At 43.2% G+C, this 14835-nt stretch overlaps 1 protein-coding gene across 1 annotated transcript in view; it reads left to right on the top strand.

Moving 5' to 3' along the window:
- Window positions 1–14835, top strand: part of tmtc2b (transmembrane O-mannosyltransferase targeting cadherins 2b) — an 85512-nt gene that overhangs the window by 28787 nt on the left and 41890 nt on the right. The window contains 5 exon segments of the mRNA XM_055033959.1: window positions 11479–11645; window positions 11648–11764; window positions 11767–11823; window positions 11826–11885; window positions 11888–12048. Of these exon segments, the coding sequence (XP_054889934.1) occupies window positions 11479–11645; window positions 11648–11764; window positions 11767–11823; window positions 11826–11885; window positions 11888–12048 (562 nt within the window).

The following is a 14835-nucleotide window of genomic DNA, read 5'->3' as shown; positions in this document are numbered from 1 at the left end:
ATTCAGCCAGGAAGATTTTTTTCTCGAACAATGTTTGCTTCAAGTTTAGTTAATTTCCTTCAGTTGTGGTGAAATTGCAATTTAACTGAAATGTCATGCTTGAGAAGGAAAGAAAAAGGCGTCAGAATAATTGAAAAGTAACATGCCTCGTGCCACTTTCTTAATTTTAAAGCTATAAATGTTTTCATGAGGGCTTATAAAGTTCGCTTCCTTGATATGTTTTCTGTTTAATGTGTCGCACATGTTCATGAGGTTTCTCCCTTTGTTATGCTGCGGTTCAAGTCCCACCCTGACACCTTATTGCTATTATTAGAAATTTAGCATATTCGTTTTAACAGGTTTTCATTTTGTTCATATCACAATGAGTTTTTTTCCTTGTTTATCATATAAACAGTAATTATATTTGCATCATTCCTGTGCTGCTGAAGCATTAAAGAACAAAATATTGTTCTAAATGAAGCGAGGCCTGATTTAGTCGTCATATCATCAGATCAATGTCAGCCTCATTATTCTCACAGAGAAAACTTCACAGCTCTGAAGCAGTAGTTCAAACCGGATAACTGATTCAATGTCAGTATCAGGGTGGAATGACATGTCATCAATTGCCTGATCTTTAATCTTGAATGACTCTTAAATTGGATCAGCATCTGGGTCAAAACAATTCCCAGTTTTTCACTCGGTACTCATGAGTCAAATTGGGCTGATCTCCTGAAGGAGTTGCTGAACGCAGGTCCTTCAACAAGCAGCTGTGTGTTTAAACCTCAGAGTTACCCTGAGGAGAGCAGTGACTAGATTACTATCATGTGACTCTTACTTTTAGATGAGATGCCCATAAAACACCCTGATTTGTCCTCGTTTTTATCCCAGTGGTTCTGTTTGGCTCATCAGGATGAATAATTACTTTGCCACTGAGGTTTTTTAGTGTCTGGACCCGTTGTAGGGGGGATTTTCTTTAGGTCCAGGATGCTCTGTGTTAAATGGTTTTGGAAAATCCAATACTGCTGACAGTTGCAGAATTGCTGCATCTTAGAGCAGGGTTCAGTTCAGCCCTACAATGGGAACAGAAGAAAATTACCTCTGAATGTTATTGCTTGAAAGAAAAAAAGATTAGCGATGGGAAGCCTTTGTGGTATAGTGACCGAATGGAGGATAAGATACAGAGGAAACTTTTCTGCTGGAGGAGGATGACTCTTCTGTCTCCTCATCTGAAGACCTAAACTGCTACCTGAGCTTCAGATATTCACATGCCACCAGTTTTCACTCCAGCTGTGTGTGCAAAACGTCCATATTTTGCTAATTGCTAAAAATACAATTTTGCAATTTGGGGTTTCCATTAAATAAAATGCAATTAAAATCACATGTGAATAAGTCTGTTCACACAATAAGTGAATAAAATCATGCAAACCATCAGAGAAGATGTCGGTCGACGTCTTTCGTTCATTGGAGCAACAAGCTCCTTGTAGTCGGTGAATTTATGGAAGAGTTTTGGATTCAACTCTTTTGAATGATGAACTCAGCTTTTGACAGACTCTGCGATGCTGAACCCTCTGGTGGAGGCGCAGAGTCCAAAGAGCCCAGTGGCTACAAACAAGCATGTTGTTCCTGGATGCAACAACTTACATGCAGCATGTTGTTTTATTGAGCACATTTCAAAGTGGTCAAAAACCAACTTATGCAAAAACTTTTTATAGAGATACATGTTTTTCAAAATGTTTCCACTAGGCAAATTTATTTTTACAGTTCCAGTTTGTCATGTCTCAGTATGGCTGCCATCTTCACTCAGCTTTTAAACCCTACTCACATTTTAATGGGAGTGAGGTCAGGGCACTTTGTTGTCCTTAAGCTACTTTATGACCACTTTAGCTGAATGTTTGGGTCAGACTTAACTTCCTGCCTGATGTCTTCAGGTAAGGCTTTGGTAGCTCCGTTTCCATCCAACTATCATGTCAAGCAAACATTTGAACTGCAACAAAAAAGAGACTCTTGCATCTCCTGATTTGAAGTGAACCAGCCAAACTATTTCATGTTTCTGTCTCCCTCTTAGCATTGATGCTGCCTTGCTAGCTTCCCTTTAACCTCCAAATTGGACCGTTCATTCCAGTTTCATGTCTCCAAAAACTAAACTGTTTTCCCTGCGAACATTTCCAAAGTTATCTAGATTTGGAGTAATGGCTTCTTCCTCTCTGAACGGCCTTTCAGCCCATGCAGCCTCAGTAGCTGGTGGACTTTGTCTCTGTGAATAATGAAGCTCTTTGACCAGCTTCAGCAGCGTCTTTGCTTTTTCTGTTCTGACTGATTCACACATTTCTCATCCGTCTATCTTGGAGAAATAAAACCCAAATGAAACATCTGCCCTCTGCATTGTGCCTAGGATAATAACAGTTGACTGTTCAGCAGCTCTTCAGGAATCATCTGAGGGCGTAGAGTTATCTCGTGTCAGGCCAGTGTTTACTGCCTCTGATTTAAGATTATGCTCTGTAAATGGAAAAGTCAGTGAAATACAGAGTCTGTAAAAAGCACAAGCCATGGTTTCAGGGGTGGTGCGGTTTGGGTGATTTGGTGGCTGTAAATTGTTAAATGGGCTCCTTTGCAAAAATGCAAATTGACACCATGTGGAAGACAAAGCATTTAAAAACACGTAAGAGGCTATTTGTTCTCCTCTTGGACATGTTTATAGGTTTACGAGGCATTGCTCTCACGCAATGGCAAGCTTTACTGGAGATATTTAGGTTAATTGTTTGTTTTCCTCTCCTCTGTTCAGTTGTCTTCCTGGTTTAAATGAACGCTGAAACTTTATTTACTGAATGGACGACAACGATGGACTTCGGCTTTCGTCTTCTGTTGCTGTAATAGCATAATTATAGGCTCATATTTTAAGTTATTGTTTTAAGTTTCTCTCTGCAGCAGCTCTGGTTGGCCTTTTTAAAAACAATTTGAGAGCAATAAAAAGTGAATCAGTGTTCAGGATGCTGATCAGCTGTGAAGGTCACAATCTGCTTCTGGTCTGATCTTCTTACGGATCCAGTGTGAAAAGGAAATCGGTCAGAGTTGGGTTACTCATTCACGCCTCCCAACACAAACCGGACTTTCTTGGCAAACGGACTGGAGTTGGATTAAAGCGAACTGAGCAGGACTGGTATGAGTGCACCATTAAACAGTATCATTAAACAGCAGCAATGGTTTGAAAAGTGTACCACTGCTTAAGCCTCCTCTCTACAGGATGCATGGTTTCAATGCGGTGTTAACATTAAAACGGAGACACTGCTGCAGTGAGAATAGGTAGCAAACAGCTGGTTCAAATGTACCAGCTCTGAGAAGTTCTGGCCATTAAAGACAACTTCTCCTCTTTCCATCACTGCAGTTTTCAGAGGTACTTTATCTCCCTGCAGTAAACCCCGGTGAGCGCAGGCCTCTGCTCTCATGTCCCATGACGCAGGCTCATGCTGCGGCTCGTAAAACCTTTTCCTTGCAAACAGGTTTAGGTAGAGCGGAGCTCTGCCTCTGCCTCACACATTATCTCCAGCTTACACAGGCTTTCTGCAGGTCCATCTGTCTCACACTGGTCCTTCTGACCCGCTCTGCAGGTCAACATCCTCTGAACCCAAACTAGAATGTAAACAGGCTGCTGGCATGAAGGGCTGGATGGGTCTTGAATGAAACGCAACACAGTAACCTCCCTCGCTTGATCTGCCTCTCCGTGTGAAGAGAAGCACCCTGAACACGAGAGGAGGAACGAATCAAACAAATTTATTACCATGTGGCCAGAAAGGTCAGGCTGTGACAAAAGCCTCCTGTTGTGAGCCGGAGAGCTGCGGAGCGCCCACCTCAGCATTAGACATGGGTCAGGCTGGGAGGAAACAAACACGAGCTGGAACCAGTCCCACCACTGAAAACCTGCCTTCTCACTGGAATGGAACGTTTACTTGATGGAACCAGTTTGGCTGCATTTTCCAAATTTTACTTTTGGGACACAGTTATGAATTCAGTTACATTTAATCATCTGGGTTTCAATCTGTATTTGTCCAGAAAGGTTAACACATCTTTCTTGTGACGCTTTAGTTGTTCTGTACATAAGAGAATATTTTATTTATGAAACTATTTTGAATTGAAGTGGTAAATTCAAACCTTGAATTTATTTCAATGGGTTGTTCTGTAACTACAGTAGATTCACTGGTGTTTGTTTGAACTCTCTGACCTGCAGATTCTGATTGTTCATTTAAATACATATAAAAGATAAAACATTGGGTAAAGGATTAAAGGAAAGAGTCGCATAAACACAGCAGGATCAGAGGTTTCTGTGCCATAAGAGACAGAGCTCTATTTGTTTTATTCTGTTTGTAACATATTTACTTGCATTAATTTTAGAATGATTGAGTAAATAATAAAATTAAATCAGAAAGATCTGTGGGTTCGACTGCTGGAGGGAGTGGCAAACTATAAGACAATACAGACAAGTTATTCCAAATTGTTCATGAAATCCAAGATACTTTTTCCTTTATCCAAGAAATATAACCAGTTCAGCTCCTCAATGAGGAATTGATGAAACAAAATGATTCAGTCCAGTCCGGTTAGGTCTGGTCCGGTCCGGTCCAGTCCAGTTCAGAGTGAAGATGAAGGTTTGGCTGCAGCCTGAATCTCTCCTAATGTTTTACAAAGTATTTTCAGTTTAAATGCTTCATCAAGGTGATAAAACATATCAGTTTATTGTGACCGAGTCCATATACTAACTGGGAGGCTAGTGCTAGCTTGCTAGCTCCCGAACAAACTGTGTGATCAATAGAAAGTTTTGATCTACAATCGTGTATCTGAAGCCTGAGAGGCATAAGAGTGAACGATGGCACCAAAGGCCTCCGATCAGCTGGAAGCCGACCCGCAGCAGCGTCTGGTCATGTGACCCTAAAACAGAATGGTTTGTTCTCATTTGGTTTATTTTTGTGCTAAAGAAATTCAGGAAAAGATTATTTTTATTTTTAAATAAATCGTTAATAAAAAATAAATCAAGTGAATCTAACAAAAATGAAAACAATGATCCTGATTACATGTTCATCCTTCTTGTTCTCTGCTGAATGTTTTGCTGTCTCTCAGTCTGGATGGAGCCAGCTATAGTGCTGTACAGGTTTTGTTGGCGTTAAATGCTTACAATCAAACTTCAGTCCATTTGCCTAGAAAGTCCGAGACAAAAACCTTCAGGAAACACGAAGCAGGACACCCTGGTTTCTCCGTTTACGCTCTAAAAATACGCCTGAGCCGCTTTGTGATATTAGATCTGGGTGATGACATATAACTCACAGATGTTCAATCACTTTCACCAAACTTCCACCAGGCTGAATTTTATTTTAACAGACGGAAACAAATGGAAATCTTTACATGCCTTGTATTTTAAAAGCATTAGGGCATTAGAGCACACATCGCCACTTCCAGATTGGATCAAATCGACTTTTTCTGTGTGTCTTGAGATGTCATGTGTTGTGAATTGGAAATATATATATATTTGTTTTATTTCTCTTTGTGTTGGCTGGAAGGATGGAGGTGTTTCGTGCTGTACTGGTTTAACTGGACCCATAATCTGCCTGGTGATCTTGTAATGCAGCAGTTTCACACGACTTAGGAGGATTTATGGTTAGGATTTGAAAATCAAATCTGTCTATTTCTTTCATGTCTGCTCCTTCCTCCATGTGTCTTCTGGTGCCAGATTATCAGGAACTGTCTCCATGCTTTTCCACCGATTCGCAGGTTTTTCCGTAGACTAGATATAAAATATTCCAGAGAACTAGGAAACTGAAATCCCTCGGAGCAACACTAAGTGGCCAGTCCAGCAGCATTTATTTTTATTGGTGCTGATTGGCTGAACAGCGGAGAAAAGAGAGACAGTCGAGTTTCTACTTTAGTGATAAGACGGTTTTCACTGTGTGCATTGATGCATGTTAAGCTACATTTTGGGGTTTGAACTATTAAAATAAGAAGCATATATGAATGACCTCTTCCAGCCCTAAACTGGGCCGAACTCCTCTCTCTTTTTGGGGGGATGTTAAGGTTGGAGTTTGGTCATGCAGCTTTTCTGCCTGGTTTCTCATCTCAGACTCATTGAGTCACTGAGTTTGGAAAATCCTGATGATGTGATGACTTGTCCTGGGCTTTCAGTCTTTTTCTAATATCCGGCCTGGCCTCATGTTTGCTCCGGTCGGTTGGTTGCTGCACCACCAAATCAATCTTCGATCTTTTTCTTATTGGTTCTGCCTTTTTTGTTTTTTTACCTCCATCCTAATACTGCATTCATCTCATGACTGAAACTTGCTTCATTGACAAACTGGTTTGTTCTCTCTTGATTATTTCTCATCATAAATCTTACTGTCCATTTTTTATGGACCTGGCTGGATTCTGCCTGAAAGCAAACTTTTTCAAATTAGTTTTTTATTGTGAACAAAGAAACTTCTCTTCATTCAATGAATATTTCTTTATCACTAAGTCACTCTGTACTTAAAAGCCCAAGCTTTTGGAAAGTTACCAACTGAAAAATGGTTCTGCCTCAGCTGTCATTGTGACAAGCTGAGCAGGAACGACAGACTGAGCCTCATGAATGAAATCCAGACACGTTGTGGACGGAATGATGGCTGCAGCCTTGAAGCACAGCTTCAAGGAGAAGTTATTCAGTGGCCTCCCTTAGAGGCCACATGATCGTTTTGCTCCTCTGGGATCGGTGTAAAGACTGGCGGTTTGGGGAGGAATGTACTCCCGGCTGGAAAACACTCGCAGTCCACACAGAGGTCCTTCCTGCTGCCAGTTCTGCTTAGAGACTGAGCCGAGCCAGCAGCCCAGAGCAGGCCTCCATTCTGGTACCGGAGCAGGAGATGCTGCTGGTGATGATGATGAACATCCACATGGATTAATGATTTACCTGATGGTGGGCACCAAAGTTAGCTATGCTAACCCTATAGCACTTATAAACATCAGTTCTGCCAACACTAAAGTGCCATGTCAGCATAATATTTACCTGAAGCTAATGCTGACACATTATACCAGCATAATTTTTATTGGGAGCTAATGCTAAAGCGCTACCAGCATGGTATAAAGTAATAGTGACTCTTTGCATGTCTGTGGTTATTTTAACACTCTGCTTGTTTCAGTGATGAATTCGTCTCACCCCGTCAAATAAGAGCATGAATATAAACACCTATTTCAAGAATTTCCAAACCAAAACTTCAGCCCAGATGTCAAACTTTACTTAACTGAAAGTTTACAAAACAGTCAAGTAAATTAGTGCTTTATCATTTAAAATATGACTTCTTTATAAATTAGCTCTGCTATTAACGGATTAGCTGGACCCAGCACTGGATTACTCATATTTTAAGAGAGCAGCCTGAAATCCCAGCTGCAGGTTATAATGCAAACGATTCTCATTTATCTGCTGAGTGAGTGAAAAGTTTGCCTTTCGTCTCCATTACTCGGCTGTCAGCCTGTCAGGTGCTGCTTGGATCTGCGACACATGAGCAGAAGAAAGTCCGAGCAATGAAACGTGTGCATGGCAGCTCATCATGCCAGGATGTAAGAGCTGCTGGCTTCTGACAGCTTCACTCTGCTGATGTGTTCAGCGTTGCGGCCAGAAGCCGGTGTGGTTTTTCAGCAGCAATGCATCTGGCTGCAGCGGCTCGGCAGCGCCGGGCCAAGCTGAATCCAGAAGAGCTTTGACATGTCATGGAACCATTAGAACTTCATGTGAACCTCATGGGCTGGAATAAAGACCTCACTTGACAAATAGACTGAAGAAAATGAAAGGGATGTCTGAGGATGGAGTAGAGAGCTGAGCTGCACCACCTCCATCATTCTGACCAGAGAAAAAGCAGGAACCTGATCGGTTGGGTGCTGAGGAGCTCAGTCTGCTCCCATTTCCCGGTTGATTGTTGCAGGACTCTTCCAGGCTTCCTGCAGGCTGCTGATGCTCAAGAGCTGCAATTTCTACTATTTCACCACATTTCATGATTTGATGAATGGTTGGAAATCTCTGCAGCATCCTAACAGTCTTAGAGGGATTTTACTTTCATTATGACCTGAAAGTAAAATCACTGGGTGTTCTTCATACCTGGCATTTTAAAATGGGTCTGTAACCAAACAACGGCCATAAATTTTATAAGAAATATTTCTGAATACATAAAAGTGCTGCAGTTTAAAAGTTTGCAGGTTCATAATTTTTACTTGATTTTACATGATTTTTCTTTCCAAAGTCTTAGAGTGGGCGCCATAAGAGTCCTGTTTGCAGATTTGTCATGGTGATGCTTTTTATAGAAAAATGATAGTGCTAAAGTCTTTATAAGTGTGTTGAACTTTGGTTTCTGAAGTCACATGACCTTCTGCATTGGCCAGAGGCATGGTTTATAATAAATCTTTATTTCTGCTGTGTTTTGAATGCCACTCCCAGAGCGGATCAGATCTGCAGCTGCAGGCGTCAGATAAGCTGAATATGTTTCTTATGGAGGAGCCTGTCCTCGTATATTGTCTTATAAATATTGAACTTTGTGTCGTTGGGAGTAAAAAAATATTTCAAACTCTAAGTTAGAGCTGACACTATTGCTCTTGTCTTTTGCAAGATTCCTAATGAACTTGGTGCTAAAAACTTGGTGCTAAAATTAAGGCTATTTCACGCAGCGGCTGCTTCTTTGTCACAGGATCTACTGATCTGACTAGTGATGGGCTGTAACTGGTAGCTGAGCGGTTCACACTGGGAGAGGAGAAGGAGACCAGTAACTCATGTTAACTTTGGAGAAGCAACATGAGTCTGGACTGACTTCTTCTTCTGCTGATAAAAGTTCAATAAAGGGTCATTTTAGTGTGTTTACATATCAGTAAAATGTGATATGTAAACACAATGTTTGAATATTCAAATATTCTGGTTGAAATATTCTGCTTCTGGGCTGGATAAATCCAGTCCATGTTGGAAGAGACTTAGACTTACACTCTAAGTGATCAAATTAGAGATACTATTAATGAAGTAGAGAAACAATAGCAGAAACTTGTAGTCATCTGCTGATTCAGAAACCAACTTCTTCTCTGTACGTTTCTGCTTGGTGCTGTGATGGATCACAGGAAACCCAGTCAAAAGGACACATCATGGCGTCTACTGGATATCGTTACAGATATTGCATCTCAAACATTTTCCTTTCTAAATTGGTGTTAAAGAAAAAAAAAGTCACTTTGGCTACCAGCGCTAATGCTAGCATACTGAGGTAACCCAGAGGGTGGCCAGCCTCAGCATGCTCATCACTAGCAGCCGTTACTTAGTCACCAGTTCCAGCCGATCATTATTCAAATCTTTGGAATGGATCTGACCTCCTGCAATAAGGAAGTAGCCACCACTGTGTGCAGCAGTTCCAGTTTCGCCAATAATCCTGCGCTCTGCTTTCAGTGTTTGGTAAATCACAGTTTTTCCTGCTGCACAGAGAAACTTTTCATCCATGTTATGCACACCTTTCCAGTTGTTTAGAGACGCAGCTGGTCTGTTGCAGCATCATGTGGGGCATCCTGGCTGCACAAAGCTGGAGTCAGGTGGCATGCTGCAGTGGGGCAGACACGCCGTGCTGCATCTGCAGAGGAAAATTTATGTTTCCACTCTCATCCTGCTAAGAAATCAGGATATTTCATTAAAGTTGCACACTAGTTGGCGCTGTATTCAACTCACAACAATCTGGAATATGAAGCCAGCTGGACTGACGACCTACAGTATGTTTGATCTGCTGACCTTCTAATGCAGGAGACACTGCGACAGAAGTTATAGCAGAACATGTAGCAGAGGAGAACAATAGGAATTTAATGAACAATAAAATGTTCTTCTTGACAAAGGATCATATTTTAAAAATTGATTTATGTAGATTTAATTTAAAAACTGTCCCTCAGATCATGGCTGTCTTATTTCATGCATTCATACCTTTAAATGTGTTTAATTTCATTTCTCTTTCCTCTGATTCAATTTTTGTCCCACATAATAAAAATAATGTGATGAATTGCATGAGGAGAAACCCCCCCGCCACACACACACACACACACACACACACACACACACACACACACACACACACACACACACACACACACGTCCACCTTTTCTCCACCCATTTCTCCTTGAGCTAATTACGTGTGTAAATTGTGACGACCACAGGGAGATTACAACCTTGTTCGCTCGGTTTGTTATCACTCGTCGTGTGTCATTTATCAAACCTGCAATTACAACACCTCCACTCGGCTTTTGCTGCAGCTTCTTTCTCACAGGGGCTCATTAAGCAAATTGTAGCCATCATTGTCTGAAAGGAGAGCATGATGGGCGTGCTGCTCTGTCAGAGGAGCAGGACATGTTGGACAAGGCCTCGCCGTCTCTGTAAGGACTCCTGGAGAGACACACACCCTCCCTGACCCCTGACCCCAGCTGGCGGTCCCAGCAGCCATTCACACACACAGCTTGTGGGTGATGAAGCAGCATTGGGTTAGGTCACGCAGGCTCATCCCACACAAAGGGCTGCTCCAATTGTTCCTTTTGGCGAATGCTGCTGCCTACAGGGAGAAACCAAATGTCCATATTTATTCTTAAATACCTTTAAACATGGATGTATCTAACGCTTTGCCTTCCGGCCCTGATCCTGGCAGCAGGAGCCATCCTCTTTCTAAACTCTTCCTTTCCTCCAGCAGTGTTTTTTCCTGACCGTCGATGTCGAGCCGTTCTTCTAAAGGCAACAACTCAGATCTTTAATTAAAATATTTGATTCAATCCATGAATCAGTTTTCTCTCTTGTGCTTTTCTGAATTCAGACGTCTTTGGTTGTTGGAGGAAACTGGTTGTTTTAAATTTGGTCAGTCCAATAAATCCAGCTGGTCAGTAAAATGTAAAGTTGACCTGAAACCAAATGGTTCTTTGCTTCTGTTCTGTTCTCACAGCAGGTCTGGTGCTCAGTTCCAATGTGTTTCCCGTTCGTCCATTCTAATGATTAAATTGATCAGACTTCTTTGTGAATCAGTATTTTGTTGGTCCAGTTTGTGGTGTGTTCACTGACTCAGCCTGCTTCCAGTACTTCATTATTATCATCTTTACATCCAGATTTACTGTCTGGTTTCTCCTGGAGCTGAATTATGCTGCTTGTCTCACGTCACTAAAGTTGGATAAAATGCAACATGACCTTCACTCTGCAGACACGTTGCATACTAACAGCTTTCATGTGACACAAATTGGACTTATTGGTGGTGAAAAGATCAGAATTGTTCCATTCAGATTAAATGAAAAAGTCCGATTTGGTCTCATCCCCCTGCTGTTCAATGCGCCCTCATTTCTGGTTTGGTGTAGCCATGTGATCACTTTTTATGACTGTTATTGCAAACAACAGTGAAATATTGTGTTTTCTGCTTGTGGAATGCAGAGGGTCATATTTATGGACTGTGTTTTGCTCATTTAGCTGCTGATTTGAGTCACATATCAACGTTTTTCTGTTTTTCTCTTCCCAGCCGAGCCATTAAGACCAATCAGGACCTGCTTCCGGAGACGCCCTGGACCAACATCTTTTACGATGACTTCTGGGGAACCTTGCTGACCCACAGCGGCAGCCACAAGTCCTACCGGCCCCTCTGCACCCTGTCCTTCCGCCTGAACTACGCGGTGGGCGGCCTGGAGCCCTGGGCTACCACGCCGTCAACGTGGCACTGCACGGCGCCGTGACCGTCCTGTTCACCTCTCTGGCCCGCCTGCTGCTGGGCGGAGGGCCGTGGAGCCTGCTGGCCGGCCTGCTGTTCGCCTCCACCCAGTCCACACCGAGGGTGGCGGGCGTGGTGGGGCGGCCGACGAAGGCGCCGCCTGTTCTTCCTGCTGTCCTTGCTGTGTTACGTCCGTCACTGCGGGCTGCGGGGCGCGCCGGGCCCTGGCGGCTTGCAGCATGGCTCCTGAGCAGCCTGGCCTGCGCCGCCTGCAGCATGCTGTGGAAGGAGCTGGGAGTCACCGTCCTGGCCGTAGCGGCTTTATACGACGTCTGCGTTTTCCACAGACTCAAAGTGAGACAGAGCATTCTGCTGCTTTACAAGGTAAAAATCTTTGTTTCTGCCTGAAGGGAAGGAGGTGGATCACTCTGAGGTGGATCACTCTGAGGTGGATCACTCTGAGGTGGATCACTCTGAGGTGGATCACTCAGAGGAGGATCACTCTGAGGTGGATCACTCAGAGGAGGATCACTCTGAGGTGGATCACTCAGAGGAGGATCACGCTGAGGTGGATCACTCTGAGGTGGATCACACTGAGGTGGATCACTCTGAGGAGGATCACTCTGAGGAGGATCACTCTGAGGTGGATCACACTGAGGTGGATCACTCTGAGGAGGATCACTCTGAGGTGGATCACACTGAGGTGGATCACTCTGAGGAGGATCACTCTGAGGTGGGATCACTCTGAGGAGGATCACACTGAGGTGGATCACTCTGAGGATCACTCTGAGGTGGATCACTCTGAGGAGGATCACACTGAGGTGGATCACTCTGAGGAGGATCACTCTGAGGTGGATCACTCTGAGGAGGATCACTCTGAGGAGGATCACTCTGAGGAGGATCACTCTGAGGTGGATCACTCTGAGGTGGATCACACTGAGGTGGATCACTCTGAGGAGGATCACTCTGAGGTGGATCACTCTGAGGAGGATCACACTGAGGTGATCACTCTGAGGAGGATCACTCTGAGGTGGATCACTCTGAGGAGGATCACTGAGGAGGATCACTCTGAGGAGGATCACTCTGAGGTGGATCACTCTGAGGAGGATCACTCTGAGGTGGATCACTGAGGAGGATCACTCTGAGGAGAATCACTCAGAGGAGGATCACTCTGAGGAGGATCACACTGAGGTGGATCACTCTGAGGAGAATCACTCTGAGGTGGATCACACTGAGGAGGATCACTCTGAGGAGAATCACTCAGAGGAGGATCACTCTGAGGAGGATCACGCTGAGGTGGATCACTCTGAGGTGTTTGCAGTGCTGGTTTGTTCTGAGTGTGTGAACAGCTGCGTCCTTCATTGATCTCTGGATGCAAACAAACCTGAACAAGCAGAACATCTGATGGTTTCAGCTCTTCATTTGCTTCTGGTGACTGATATGAGAGGAATATCTTTATGTCTGGCCTGCAAACAAACAGCTTTTCACAATAAAAGCATGACAAAATTATATCTGAATCTTCTCAGCATTTTATCTGCAGGACAAAAAAGTGGTGATGATATTTAATAATATTTATCTGGATATGGTTTCTATTCGTTTCTGTTTCAATATGGGGCAAACATATTAATGAATGTAAAATGTTGCCTTAATTCAGTGCTTCTCAAATAGTGGGGCGCGCCCCCTTTGGGGGGCGCGGTGCGATACCTGGGGGGCGTGTGATCCTGGGGAACAGGCTTTTTTTTGGCCGTACTAGTATAAGTGTAATTGCGCACAGTAGGCGGCAGTGGCGCTCTCATTGTTACTTCTGTCACGTTTGCGACAGAGCAACATTTTACGACTTACAAGACAACAGGTTTGCCTTGGTTAGCAGTGTTAAGTCAACAAAAAGCTCCGACTGCGTTCTGTCTATGGCCTCCGTTATTCAACAACCCCCAACATGAAAGTTTTTCACAGGGATGAAAAGAAAAGCGGAGAGACAAAGATAATGAGACAACAAAAGTCAACCGAAAGCTAAGAAGAGGAAATACGACGAAGCGTATTTAGCGCTTGGCTTCACTGTGACTACAGTTGGAGAAGAGGAAAGACCGGTGTGTTTGCTGTGTCTAAAAATGCTCGCAGCGGACAGCATGAAGCCAAATAAATTAGCGCGTCACTTAAATACGTTACATCCCAATCACGCCGATAAGCCGCTAGAGTTTTTTCAGCGAAAAAAATGTTAAGGAAAATGTTATGCAGAGATGGATAGTCACGGTGGGGAGTGGGGGGCGCGAATAGTTTTCTTCTTGCTAAGGGGGGCGTAACGGAAAATAATTGAGAAGCACTGCATTAATTACATCAGATTACGTAGAATCCAAACAAACAACACAACATGCAAAAATAACAGAAAAGAAAGGCAATAAAAACATGATAGGGTTGGGAAAAAGTATTTTAAGATATTTATATCAAAGGCCACGTGTCTTTTGAGATGCTATAAATTGATATTTGCCATAAAATATTTGCAGAAAGAGGAAGTTCCTAAAAAGCACCCGATGTTCTTTAAGCTTCCTCTTGAAGCAGGTAGGTGGCGCTCTCTCTAACAGCTGATATATTCCAGCTCTACATCCTTGAACTGATAAAACATCCTGTGAAAATGAATATTTCTGAAGCTCAGTTTCCATTTCTACCGCTATAAGTGTAGAAGCTGCTCTTTGCATGAAGCTTGTGGCTTTTTTCAATTGTGTTAATGTGTGTGTGTGTGTGTGTGTGTGTGTGTGTGTGTGTGTGTGTGTGTGTGTGTGTGTGTGTGTGTGTGTGTGTGTGTGTGTATGGCTTCATGCTTTCACCCATGTTCAACAAAAGAAAGGAAAGGAAAGAAAGCATTTTTCTGGAGAACTCGCTGAAATAACAAAATGTGATGGCCTTTTTATAACTCCTTGTTGCCGTGGCGCCCAGTTTGTTCACACCTTTTCCCCCATAAGCACCTGTCAGAAGCTTTTTCCATTTTCTGCCTGTTCATTGGGCCGTCCACATTTTCCCCCAACATAGCAGATCCAACAAGATGGCTGCCCGGGCTGCTCCGAATCAGCCAATGGGAACGAGCGCTGCAGAGGCTGGGAAAGGCTGAGAACAGAGCTGCACAAGATCAGGAAAACAATCATAATTGATCCTTTATCAAAAAAAAAAAACTAATTT

Source organism: Poeciliopsis prolifica, unplaced genomic scaffold (genome assembly GCF_027474105.1).
Source record: "Poeciliopsis prolifica strain line A6 unplaced genomic scaffold, Auburn_PproV2 SCAFFOLD001, whole genome shotgun sequence".
Classification (NCBI taxonomy): domain Eukaryota; kingdom Metazoa; phylum Chordata; class Actinopteri; order Cyprinodontiformes; family Poeciliidae; genus Poeciliopsis; species Poeciliopsis prolifica.
Note: the sequence above shows the minus strand (reverse complement) of the source record. Positions and strands in the feature narration are given on the sequence as shown.